Raw genomic sequence first — 12308 nt, forward strand, 5'->3', positions numbered from 1 at the left:
CGGACCGTGTGGTCTTCTCGGCTACTGATCCAATACATTCGGTTCAAGTGAACCGACCGGAGTTCTTTGCCACCCGGGCCTTCGTATTGACCCACATGTTCTGCAGGAGAGAGAACCATGTCATCACAAAATACCCGAAACTTTATGATCGAAAGGTTTTTATAATTACGATATTTATTAGTTTGGAGGGTTTTTACTAAAAAAAAATGAAAGTAGTTTAAATCATCACCTTTAGTAATATCAGCACGTGAGTTATGTTTTAAGCTTGAATCTTATACCGAACATTCCCAATCACTCTTCCTTTCTTTATAAAGAACATGGAGAATGTATGCTTAATTTATTCTTCTTTTAAGTAATGAGATTGGGGTGGTGAGTAAAATATGAAAAAATTGTTTAATTTTACATTTCGATTTCATTTGTTCAATTCCAAAACTTTTCATAATACATACTAGAATTTGATAAAAATATAAAAAGCCAATTGTTGAGATAGGATAAATAACTAATAAATGATATATTATGTTGAACTTTAGGATGTTCCCCCACTTCCAAAAAGAAGTAAAGAGAATGTTGATAGATACTTTTTAATATATCAATGATTGTGATATAAAACAATTTTTTTTAGATATACTTTTGTATTGTTAACACCTAACTATTTTCGTAGCCAAAAAAGATCAGTAGATGATCAAGAGTAATCGAAACTATATGTAATTCTGAAACATTCTGAAGGCTTGCAAATGATTGTGAGACCCATTCACAATATAAGAATTGACTTCTAGGGGGGAGACTTGTGGTGACCATTTTTAGTTGGATCCACAATATTAATATTCGTTCAGTTTTTGGCGCATCATTATTGTGGACAAGGATTCAGTCCGTCACATGAAGTATTGTCCGTTCTGGCTCATGAGCCTCATAATTTTCTTTCATATAAATGCAAGTCCTTCTTGACTCGCAATCGATATGAAATTATTGGTGCTCTCCATATTATTAGAACCACAACAGTACTAAATATTACTTTGATGCTTCATTCATCGGAATAAATCCATCTAAGAGAAGTGAAGGTATGGCTAGTTACTAATCTTCTCCTTGAAAGGAACAAATCCATGTTTCCAGTACGAGAAACCATAATAAGGTCGTTGCTCAAGCCCTCACAAATGGGCCCACGGCCTACTCTTGACCGGTTCGACACCGGTTTCCAAAGCCCACACCCTACCCTGAACCACACCGGCTCGAGCAGACCAGACGAGTTACCGTCTCATAAGCTACTCCGAAAACGGACAAGTGGTCTGCAACTTGTTTGTGAAATCTGTAACCTAGGGACCTATAAAAATCAAATTATCCACTGGGGACTTGTAAAAATATGGCTCAGAAAATATGTTGATTAGATAATGAACAATCACCACCAAAGTTAATCTGTTTTTTGTGATACAAAGTAAGAGGCAAGCCTGTAATGCAGAAATTAGAACAAGCAGAGGTCAAGTATACATGAACCCGGGCCTCGGCCGGGGGTAACAAAGACACCATCCAAGAGAAGATTGCAGCTGGTCATTGCCAGAGATGAAGTCACCCTCTAATGCTTTGGTAGCCATTTAATCTGTAACTTGGTTACCTTCTATAAGCATGTGTTGCTCTAAATGCCCACATGGTTCTTTTCCATGTTTTCTTTTTTTTTTTTTGGGTACATTTTCCATGTTATCTTTTAACAATAGAATATCTCGGTATATAGGCACAAAGTTGCCTAAAATCCAATTGATGACAGAGCTGGAATCTCCTTCTAACCAAATACGCAATTAGTAAAATGCTTATATATACATGTTGTCTTTAATATTGTTGTATTATTGACTGCTAGAAAACACAATTGGCTTGTCACTTAGTTCACATTTTGAAAAGGATGTTTTTTGGGGGAAAAAAATTGGAAATAAACATCACTCCTGAATACAGATTTGCTATCCCATCATTAGATCTCATTTTAGGGGAAAATTCAGCTCCTAGTGCTGCTTGGAGAAAATCTATACTAGTTCAAACTTCAAAAGTTCAGCTGCACAAAATATTTGGGAAAATGTATAAGGTATTTCTGGCATCAAGAAACATTGAGCATCAGCAAGGGAGGAAAGGGAGTGGATGCAAGGTACTCTGTTCATCCTTCAGATGTGCAGGATTCATGCTAAGGCAAGCTATAAGCTTATCCACCAAATCTTTAGCACTTTTAGCAAGCGCGCATGTTAAGTCATCATTCAAGCATCCCAATATCACCACTCACAAGTACGGCATATTCACCAAATAAAATATCAATTCTTCTCACTAGTCATCAGAGCAAACACACATGCCATGGACCATGTTGGGCTGTCTTCAATGAATCAAAGTTTGAGATACCACCTGCATTTTAGAGCAAAAAAAAAGAAAGTTTGGTAGAGCAGTAGATTAAATCACATTACATATTTTTGATAGAGCATTGATTCCGACTAAGGCTATAGTTGGATTTAATCTTGCTTAAAGCCTTTAATGCAAGCTAGAAAATGCACACAACCTCATTTCTTAGACTCCCAACTTTAATAATTTGACCAGCTATGATGCTCCATAAGTAGGCATTAAATAATTGTGCTGATGGCAAAAGTTCATCACCAACCTATGAAAAGGCACTCCGCAGAACAGCATCATTGATCTTTACCATTAAAAAAAAAAAAAGAACAGCATCATTAATCTTGCCAATGGAATAAATCAATCTTCCAGAACCCACATTCCTTCGAACCCAAGATAGTCGTTCTGCCAACCACATGTAAAAATTGATCATCACCCATGTACATAAAACTACTATAGTGCTTCAAGACATAAGCTCCAAACAACCAAAATGATAAAGACACATAATTCCCAACTGCTTCGAGTGTCATCATAGATTTAATAGTTAATAAGTCGCAACCTGATATAATGAAGCATGCTATTAAACAAAGAAAACTTACCATGCAACAACTAATGAAGCATGGCACTCTTCAAGCAAAAGCATTCCTCTTAAAAATCTAAAGATTTCATAAAAGTTCCTCCTTGAATATAATAATGGAGAATTTCAGTATATGTCAGATGTGAATTTGAGCAACACAAGCAATGAGCTTCCAAGACAATCAGACCTTTCTTTCATGGTACAGATCCTGCCAGCATAAAACCAGTTTGGCCACTGGAATAAAAAGTCTCCATTATTTAAGAAACTGGAATAATGGGTCTCTATCATGAATATCATACATCCTGTATATATAACACAAAGCCATGATGCAACACTTGGATACAAAAAGAGGTGAAGCACTGAGCTTCACATTGTTAGTTGCTTGAACAAGGTTTTCACATCACCATCATAAACATTAGGTCTCCATATCTGGGATGAAAAGATCATCATATTTCATTGATCACCAGGCACAGAAAAACTGATGTCCCCTACCTCAAGGTTTCCATGGTGCAGGGGGTGGCGGGGGAGTTGGAAACATTGGTGGAACTGCAGAGAATATAGTGTTCTTATCCACTCCATTCTTCTCACCAGATAAAGCTACTAGTGCTGCAACTAGACCAGCATTGCCTGCAAGAGTAGGCTCGGTATAGTTGTAGTTGGTACGAACATCTCGAAACCCATCATGTCTATCAGGACCAGCAACCATAGCTCCAGCAATTGTGTGAGGATTTGGCTTCTTAGTGTCCCTCCACTTCCATCCTCCTTTACAGCTATACCTAACACCATTCTTGGGAATGGACGCACCTCGATGATGAACATGCTTAGGGTAGTGGTTTCCAAATCCCACAACATAGCTCATCTTATGGGGATTTTTGCCCAGTATATAGTCAATCTACCATGATATGAAGAGAGTTCATGTCAAAGTGTACAATTGTTAAATTGAGCACATTATATATTAGGTTTTTCTGCTAAAAGAAAAATTTACCTGGGTCCGGGCAAAATCACGAAGGACCCCAGTAGAGTAGAAATTGGGACCACAATACCATCCTGGAGTATCTGCAGCATCGAGATAGTCACTGTAGACAGCTGCAAGAAAAGCTGCATTGACTATGTACTGAAGGGGCTGGGGTCTTCCATGGTTCAGCTCTATGAAACCACCTGCCATGGACAGAATAGTTGAGAAGCTTGAGAGAAACAAGAGAGATTTAAAAAACAAACTATCTCAAACCTTTTGTTCGGTTGAAAGAGGTGAAAACAGGTAGATACGAGCACATGATTATGCTGGTCTGGTTGTGGAAAGTTCTCAATATTTCTTCATAAGGATACCCTGGACTCAAGAATAGCCTCAATCTGCTAAGAAGAATCTGGATGAAGAATAGTGAAGATGAGATAATGATAATTCTATAGAGAAAACAATATTACTTTCATACAAGCAGTATTGAAACTTCCTGAAGCTCAATTCAATCAAATGTAGTTGAAGAACTCCTAGATGTCTCTAGGAAGTTTGCAAGCATGGTAAGGCCAAACCTCCTAACCAAGAAATATGATCATGAAAGTTCATTAAGAACTGCAGATGAGAATTCAATGCAACCCAATACAAGCAAGAACTAGAGGATGCTGGATCAATCTACAAGAGTGTGGTTTTATTAGATTTGTTTGCTCATAAAATAAGTAAAATTTGTCCCTTTACAAGGTTAAAACATTCAACTCTGTGGTAGAGTGAGAACTATGTAAACAAGAATGCAGCCTACCTCAAAAACTGGCCAAGGAGACCCAAAAAAAAAAATGATGAAATTAATTGTGGTCTGTGAGGAATATCAGAGGAAAACTAGATAATAAGACTATCTATCTGGCTGAACAGAATAAGATCAGTAATTGGGAGACAGTAGCCTTGCCGTAGTCATAATGTAACTAGAAATTAGGTCTGAGTAGATTGATATAATTGCTAATAAAATACAGGAAAGAAATACCTGAAGCATCCTTTATATACAAGACTGGGTAATTAAGGCAAATCTTATAAAAAGTTAAAACCATTAACAAGACAGCAGTCATTTCCACTTCTTCAAATCCTTGGTGTTCTTACAACTTAGTATACTTTAGAGGATAAAAGGTTTAAACTATCTTGTTCCATATACATTATGCAAACAAAAACACAGGACAGCACCCAAGATTTAGCTGGGGAGAACCAGCATAGAAACGCATGACCAGATTATAAATTTAATTTACATAAAAGAAGTACGTCCAAATGCTCCCATCAAAACCAACAAAAGGTTGTAACAAAATCAGATATCTTGATCCCACATATGGTTACAAATTCAAACCAAAACACAAATGAAAACCCAATCTCATAAATACAGCTAAGTTAAGCATACCTACACAGAAATCTCTAAGACAGGATAAGCTTGAAAACCCGAAGCCTCGAATTGGAAAACTAATCACCATGTGACTGAAAGGATCAAGAAAGTTGGATAACAAATTTAATGCAGAAAGTAGATGTAATTTATTATCAAGCTCCTATTGACTCTTTCAGGTTACCTACCCTTTTTTCCCCACCCATTAAACCAGAGGTAAATAAGGCAGTGTGAACAACAGATCAAAAAGATGGAAGATTTCAAAATTCCCAGTCAAGCACCATCAAGATTGTTCTTGACTGATGGTGTTTTCAACCACCACACAACACCTGGCACAGTTTATTATTAAAACCTAGCAAACCCAATAGCTCTATTAGTGATCAAGTCAAATTACTTCATATACTATGAATCATCCAATCAAAGAAGTAATTTCAAGAATTAGAGGAAGAAGAACATAGGATCAATTGGTCCACACGTACTTGAGCACCAGGGAGCTTGTTGTCCCAGCTGAACACCCCATAATCTGGACCACCCCAGAAGGCACCAGCATGCTTTGCCAAAGTGGGATGAGTAGACAAATAAAGGTAAGAAGAATTGCCCGTTGCTAGATACATCCATGACCCACCCCACACAAACTCATCCCAGTAACTAGTTGAATTGTAGAAGAGTGAGGGGTCCGATCCTCTGGGGCTGTACCTCCCCCTCTGCTCCCTTGCAAACTTCCAGACTGTCGCTGCACCGTGGACGAGCTTCTGGGAATAGGCCTTGTTGTCCTTGAACACAATGGATGCTGCAGCCAGAGCTGCAGCCATCTCTGCAGCGAGATCCGAGCAGCTGTGGCACACATAGACTGGCCTCGGGTAGTCGATGTCCTCCGGCTTCATCCAGCAGTAATGGTCATTTGGAGTCGTTCCTCCTGAAGTGTCTCCTATCCCAACCTGGCAGAGATCACACACCCCACCACCTCAGGAATCACAACTCCATGGAGCTAGCAATGCTCTAAATTACTGATTGAAGTTTCTTCTTTTTACCTGGGCGGCGATCCGATCAATGGTGTCGGCGGAGTTGTTGAAGGTCTTGAGGAGGTAATCGGTGCCCCACTTGATGATCTCCTTGACGTGGTTGAGCTCGCCGGCGGCCTCATACTTCGCACTGTACTCGATCACACTCCAGCTCAGCATGGTCATGGCGAAAGAGGCCGGGAAGTTGAACTTAATTGCATCTCCGGCATCGTAGAAGCCTCCGACGAGGCTCCTCCCGTAGGACGGGTCGGAGATGCCGTCCTTCATCCCGGAATTACCTCTCCAGGACACGTTGTTATGCTTGGGAAGCCGCCCAGCTGCAGAAACAAAATAAAAAATGTCAACAAAATCCGATCTTTGTCTCCTTCGACCGATCGAAAAATCCAATCTTTTTCCACTTGGTGGATCAAAATTCGATCTTTTGAAGAAAGGACCGCACGCACTGAGGGGATAAGGAGTTTCGAGTGGGTCGGAGGGGGTTTGGCTTACATCGCTGGGCATTGAAGAACATGAGGGCCTTGCGGAGGGCGAGGGTGTAGTTGTCCGGCGGCGCCTGGGGGTGGTGGTGTCGGGGTACGGTCTTGACGATGAGAGTAATGAACCCGGCGAGGGCGGCGACGGCGACGATGATGCCCACGGTCCAGATGAAGAGCTTCCGGCTGACGATGAGGCACCCGAGGTCGACGTACTTCTTCTTCGTCTTCCCCTGATCTCCCGGACCGGCCAAGAGCCAGCTTTGCTGGGTCTCATCCAGCGGCCGCGACGACGTCGACAGCGCCGCCCGGTCCAAATCCATATTCCGGCTCCGGTCATCGTCCGTCGCCGAGTCCGCGTTCGATATCTCCAGCGGCCCGCCCCACGGATCTCTCCCGTACATACTCATCCTCCCCACCTCACTCCTTTCCCCTCCTCTCCTCCCCCTCTCTCTCAAAGCTGCCACCTTTGGCCGCTTTTTCTTCCCTTCTTTCCTCTTTTTAAGTTAGTAAAAGAGCAACGGAGGATGTGAACAAGCTTGGAATCAAAGCAAGTGATCTGGTGGAGTGTTCTATTATAAAAATCTTTGGTTGTTAAGCAAATGAGGTAAGTGAGATATGGGTTCTAGACGATCTAGAGAGGTTTTTGGCCTCCCGGGAGTGAGAGTAAGAGGTGTCCTTCAGCTCAAGTTGGGTGGCGACATTGACGGGGATAAAGACAGAGTAGGTTTGGTGACCGGATACGGTAATTGGCAAAAGGGAACGTAGGAGGAAAGGAAGGGCAAGTGTTTTGCGAGGGTTCTCTGTTTGCTTTATAATTATTGGCCCTGCCAGGCTGGAAGCAGTGGGCTCGGATGGTGGCTGGAACGAACCCGTGAAGACGTCTCAAAGGGGCGAGTGGAACAACAAGGTTCAAAGCTTTCAAGTTTTAATGCATGAGGGTTACATGTAAGGTGTCGACTCATAAGACGGCTAACTTTTTTTTTTTAGAAAAAAAAAGACAGGTAAGTTTAGGAACATGTGGAGCCGCTAGCATTTGGAGAACCAAATCTATAAGGTTCCGTTGGGGGCTCAGGCAACTTGGGTTTGTCTGTTCCTGCGGATTAAAAAATTGGAAATTCAAGGCAAAGAGACCAGCATTGGTTTGTGATACTCATTGGTTTGACGGTCATTTTGATATTTTTAAAATAAAAATATTAGTTCTTCAAAATATTTATCCATCATTTCTATTCAAATTTTATGTTTAGTTAAAAATTTATCGAGCCTGTCAAAATTATATATTATTATTTTTTAAATCAAAATAAAATAAAATTATTTCTTATCATTTTTTAAAATAAGTTATTTCGTGATGAAATATGGAATAGCTTAAATCAGGTGGAAAAAAATAAAATATAATTAATATATTTTTGATCGAAATTGTAAAATCCACAAATTTCACTATCATTTCATAATGTGTTTGAAGGAATAAAATGGAATAAATCTTTATTCCACCTTATTCCCAGCAACCATACATTGCCATAATGTATGTTTATTGATGATTATGATTATACTATTTATTATTATTTGATAACTATATTTTGCTTGGCTTATGTATTTGTTTTACTATATAAAAGATATTTTTACTAATATTTTCTTGATTTTGATATTTTTAACCTCTAAATTTTACTTAGTAACATGTTTAACTATGGAATTTAATAAGATCTTGCGCTCTAGTTCTAGGATGACAACAGAAAATGGAAACATATTTGAATGCATATATCATGTACCAATAAAGAGATTTTACAAATTTGATAAATGAGATTCTTCATATAAAAAATATGATTAGCAAAAATATTCATCCTTACAAAAGTTAAAAAATAAATAAATAAATAAAAAATCTTATGCTTTTTCACGCTGCTTTATTTGTATACCATTCTAGGTCTTAGGAATAAAGGGACCGGCAACCAAAAGATATCAAATATTAGGCGTCAGGCTGTGGGTTGAACATGATCATATGTTTGTAGGGAATCTTCAAACTTATTTTCTATAGTTGTTGCTAAAGGGGCTCTTTGTATGATTGATATATTTCTCCCATTGAACTGGCCATTAAACCAGCTTATCACTTACTAAACTATATAACACAAAAGGCATTCATGTCCCTTTCTTTTTTCTTCTAGACGGCATTAGATGCATTTGGTATTGTTATGATCATAGGTCAAAGGGTCGAATGGCTTAGATGGTTGGCTTATGCCTTCGCCTCCACTTACGTGAGGTATTGTCCACTTTGACTCATGACCATCTTTAGGCTTCAGTGGGCCTTTAGACTTCAATGTGTATTGATCATTTAGAGTCTCACAGTTTTGTCCTTTAAAATACGCTTCAAATTTGGGAGAGAAGGTTCCAATCCATATAAGTCATATTCCCTCTTGACTTATAACCGGTTCCAATCCATAGAAATCACAGACGACGCCAATGTTGTGGTCATCGATCAAGGGATCGAGAATGGCTTAGATGGTTGGCTTATGCCTTCGCTTTCACAGACATGAGGTATTGTCCGTTTTGATTCATGAGCATCTTTAGGTTTCAGTGGGTCTTTAGGCTTCCATGGTCCTTGATCATTTAGAGCCTCACAGTTTTGTTCTTTAAAAGGCGTCTCATGTTGGAAGAGAAGATTTCAATCCATATAAACCATATTTCTTCTTGGCTCATAACCGATGTGAGACTAAAGAAGCTTTTTCTACACCACAACAGATATAAGGAGTCTTCGACTTCGCATTTCTTTGGAGAGCATAAAATCAGATGTGCCTTTTGATGAGGACTCTCAATAAAACATATGTTACAGATCAGATAATAAAGGTCGTGCATAAAATAAAACCAGCCTAGGGTCAATCAGCAAATGGCCTGAATTACATAAGAATGCAAGATGAAAAATTATAGATTAGCTTTGCTCAGCAAGCCTTACCCTCTCATTGCACTTATGATGCTTCATCCAATGAGGATGTTATTTTGGAAAGAGTGGGTTGGATGGAGGGAAAAAAAATCAAGATTTTGAGGTGCATAAATCACTATTTTTAAGAAGATATTTGCCATCACTCGAACAATTAGTTTGCTAAAAAGTTGTTAGCAAATCACTCACAGAATACAAGATAGTTTTATGAAATTCTACAGACGAAAATTCTAAAGAAATTTCCAGGAACTCTCTAGAAAATTGTTTAAATTTTAGAGGAATAAAAATTTTGAAAAGGACAAGAGATGCTGCCTTTTTTTTGGGTGCAAGGCTCTATGTTTATAGAGTCCAAATATGAGCAAAAGAATCTTTCTACACAATTTTTCAGTTTAAATCTGAAGTCTAATATCAATAATTATCCTAAAATGACAAATTAGTACACAAGGTATCCTTCTAAATTCATAAGAAATTTATCTAGTACCATAATATATATATATATATATATATATATATATATATATATATATATATATATATATATATATATTGTAAGATGGAGCATCCGGGCACTACGGGTACGAACATAATCAAAAATATCAGAAAAAAAATATTTTAAAGTATTCATGATGTTGGGATATACCGATCGATCCCTCTCACACCGATTCACCATCGGACCCACTTGACCGATGTCCGACTCTACCGACCGCACCAACCGACGACTGCCGATACTATCCGACCGAAGGTATGTCGGTCGGATAGACCCTTTTCGTTTCCGACTGACCGAACGACAAAGTCTTCTCCGACTCCCGCAACGCGCCAGACTGACCGTCGGAGGGTCCCTGGGTCTTCACCCGACATCTCACAACCAAATATCGACGTATGGCCGGTCGGCTCTCCCAAACACCGTATGACTGCTGAGGACCGCCGTCCTGACAAAGGCATGCGGCATAGCCATCCTGGGACATTGTCCTGCCAAGGACATAAATTAATCCTAGCGATTTGACAACACACGGTGACTTGACAGTCCGCGGTGACTCTGACAGCCTCCGGTGATTTGACAACTCCCCCAGTTGTCTGCGTCATTAATGACGGCACCACGCCACGCTCTACTATAAAACAGGGAAGGCAACAGTGCTACGAGGAGGTTCTTCGAAACCCCTAGACTCTCTCTCTCTCTCTCGCTGAGTTTCTTTGATTCTTTTCTACTGTTGCCTAGTCTCCTCTCTGACTTGACCATCAGAGGGTCTCCGTCGGAGACATCTTCGGTCAGTGTGGACTTCCCTTACAGGTGCTCGTTTCCGATGACCAGGCGATGAGGGGATTGACCGCAACAGATTTTGGCGCACTAGGTAGGGGGTCCTCGTACTGGTCCGACCTCCGCAGAGCTTGAAAAAATCCTTTTAAAATGACAAAAATCCGGGCTCAGCGATCGAGGGCCACCGGATCGGTGAGGCTCTCTTCCCATCGGGAAGAGACCTCTCCTCCACCCTCCATGGCGGAGCCCAGCTCTCCGCATCCTGTGGTTACCACGGAGGCGCAAATTGCGGCGATTGTGCGGCAGATGACTGTGCTGACGGATGCAGTCAAGAGCCTTCAACAACAACCAATCCGGTTGCCGCAATCGCCGGCGGGGCAACCGACGGCATACTCGATGCCCTCCAGGAGCAGCCGCCGACGTCCGCATCGGTCTCCAACTCCTCCTCAGGAGCAGCTGTCACAACACTCCCATCGAGAGGAGGAGAGGCGGCCACGGCATGATACCCATCGGTCCCAACGACCATCTCCTTCCCAGCTGGAACGAGCTAGGAAGGAGAAGCGACCGCGAACACCGTCTGCGTTCCTCTCGGATTCATCGGGAGACTCCACCCCCGAGGTCTCTCAGCACCGACGGACCGACGACTATGAACGCAAGTTCGAAGAAATCGACCGTCGGCTTGCCCAGCTTCAGGTGGATAGACAGAAGTCTTCGAACAACATCGACTTCCAGACCGCCCAACCTCTCTTCCGACTCATCCTTGACGAGCCGATCCCTAGTCGGTTCAAGATGCCTCACGTGGAGCCCTATGACGGTTCCACCGACCCAGTTGACCATCTGGAGAGCTACAAGGCTCTCATGACGATCCAAGGGGCAACCGATGCCCTTCTCTGCATCGACTTCCCCACCACACTTCGCAAGGCCGCCAGGGCCTGGTACTCCGGCCTCCACTTAGGAAGCATCCACTCCTTCGATCAGCTCGAACATACTTTCGTGGTCTATTTCAGCACCAGCCGGAAGCCCCCACGAACCTCGGACAGCCTTTTTTTCCTCAAGCAGGGAGAAAACAAGACGCTCTGACACTTCGTGACGCGATTCAACGCGGCCACGCTCAAGGTTCGGGACCTCAATGAAGATATGGCTATCTCAGCCATGAAGAGGGGGCTAAGGGGGTCCCGATTTACATACTCCTTGGACAAGACCCTCCCCCGGACATGCGCCGAATTGCTGGAGCGTGCATACAAATACATGCGTGCAGACGAAGGAGCTTCCGACCGGTACCTGATCGAGGCCAAGGGCCCGAAGGAGAAGCGAAGGAAAGGTCGGGCCCCTACCGAGCCCTGCAGGCC

The 12308-nt window shown here is 41.6% G+C and overlaps 1 protein-coding gene across 1 annotated transcript; it reads right to left on the minus strand.

Annotated features, from left to right (window-relative positions):
- Positions 1 to 3097: 3097 nt before the first annotated feature.
- Positions 3098 to 7549, minus strand: LOC105057253 (endoglucanase 9). The gene is made up of 6 exons (XM_010939800.4): positions 6795 to 7549; positions 6315 to 6622; positions 5763 to 6221; positions 4161 to 4296; positions 3918 to 4090; positions 3098 to 3824 (listed from the first exon to the last, which is right to left on the minus strand). Exons 1-6 carry the CDS (start codon positions 7186 to 7188, stop codon positions 3426 to 3428), a joined length of 1869 nt encoding a protein of 622 aa, XP_010938102.1. The 5' UTR covers positions 7189 to 7549; the 3' UTR covers positions 3098 to 3425.
- Positions 7550 to 12308: the final 4759 nt, after the last annotated feature.

Source organism: Elaeis guineensis, chromosome 14 (genome assembly GCF_000442705.2).
Source record: "Elaeis guineensis isolate ETL-2024a chromosome 14, EG11, whole genome shotgun sequence".
NCBI lineage: Eukaryota > Viridiplantae > Streptophyta > Magnoliopsida > Arecales > Arecaceae > Elaeis > Elaeis guineensis.

Excerpts from the sequence above, each read along its gene's own strand:
- LOC105057253 (XM_010939800.4), bottom strand. The coding sequence starts at position 7,188 with ATGAGTATGTACGGGAGAGATCCGTGGGGCGGGCCGCTGGAGATATCG. Across the intron at positions 6,222-6,314 it reads TTGATCGGATCGCCGCCCAG|GTTGGGATAGGAGACACTTC; the intron begins GTAAAAAGAAGA and ends GATCTCTGCCAG. Across the intron at positions 3,825-3,917 it reads GTGATTTTGCCCGGACCCAG|ATTGACTATATACTGGGCAA; the intron begins GTAAATTTTTCT and ends ATATCATGGTAG.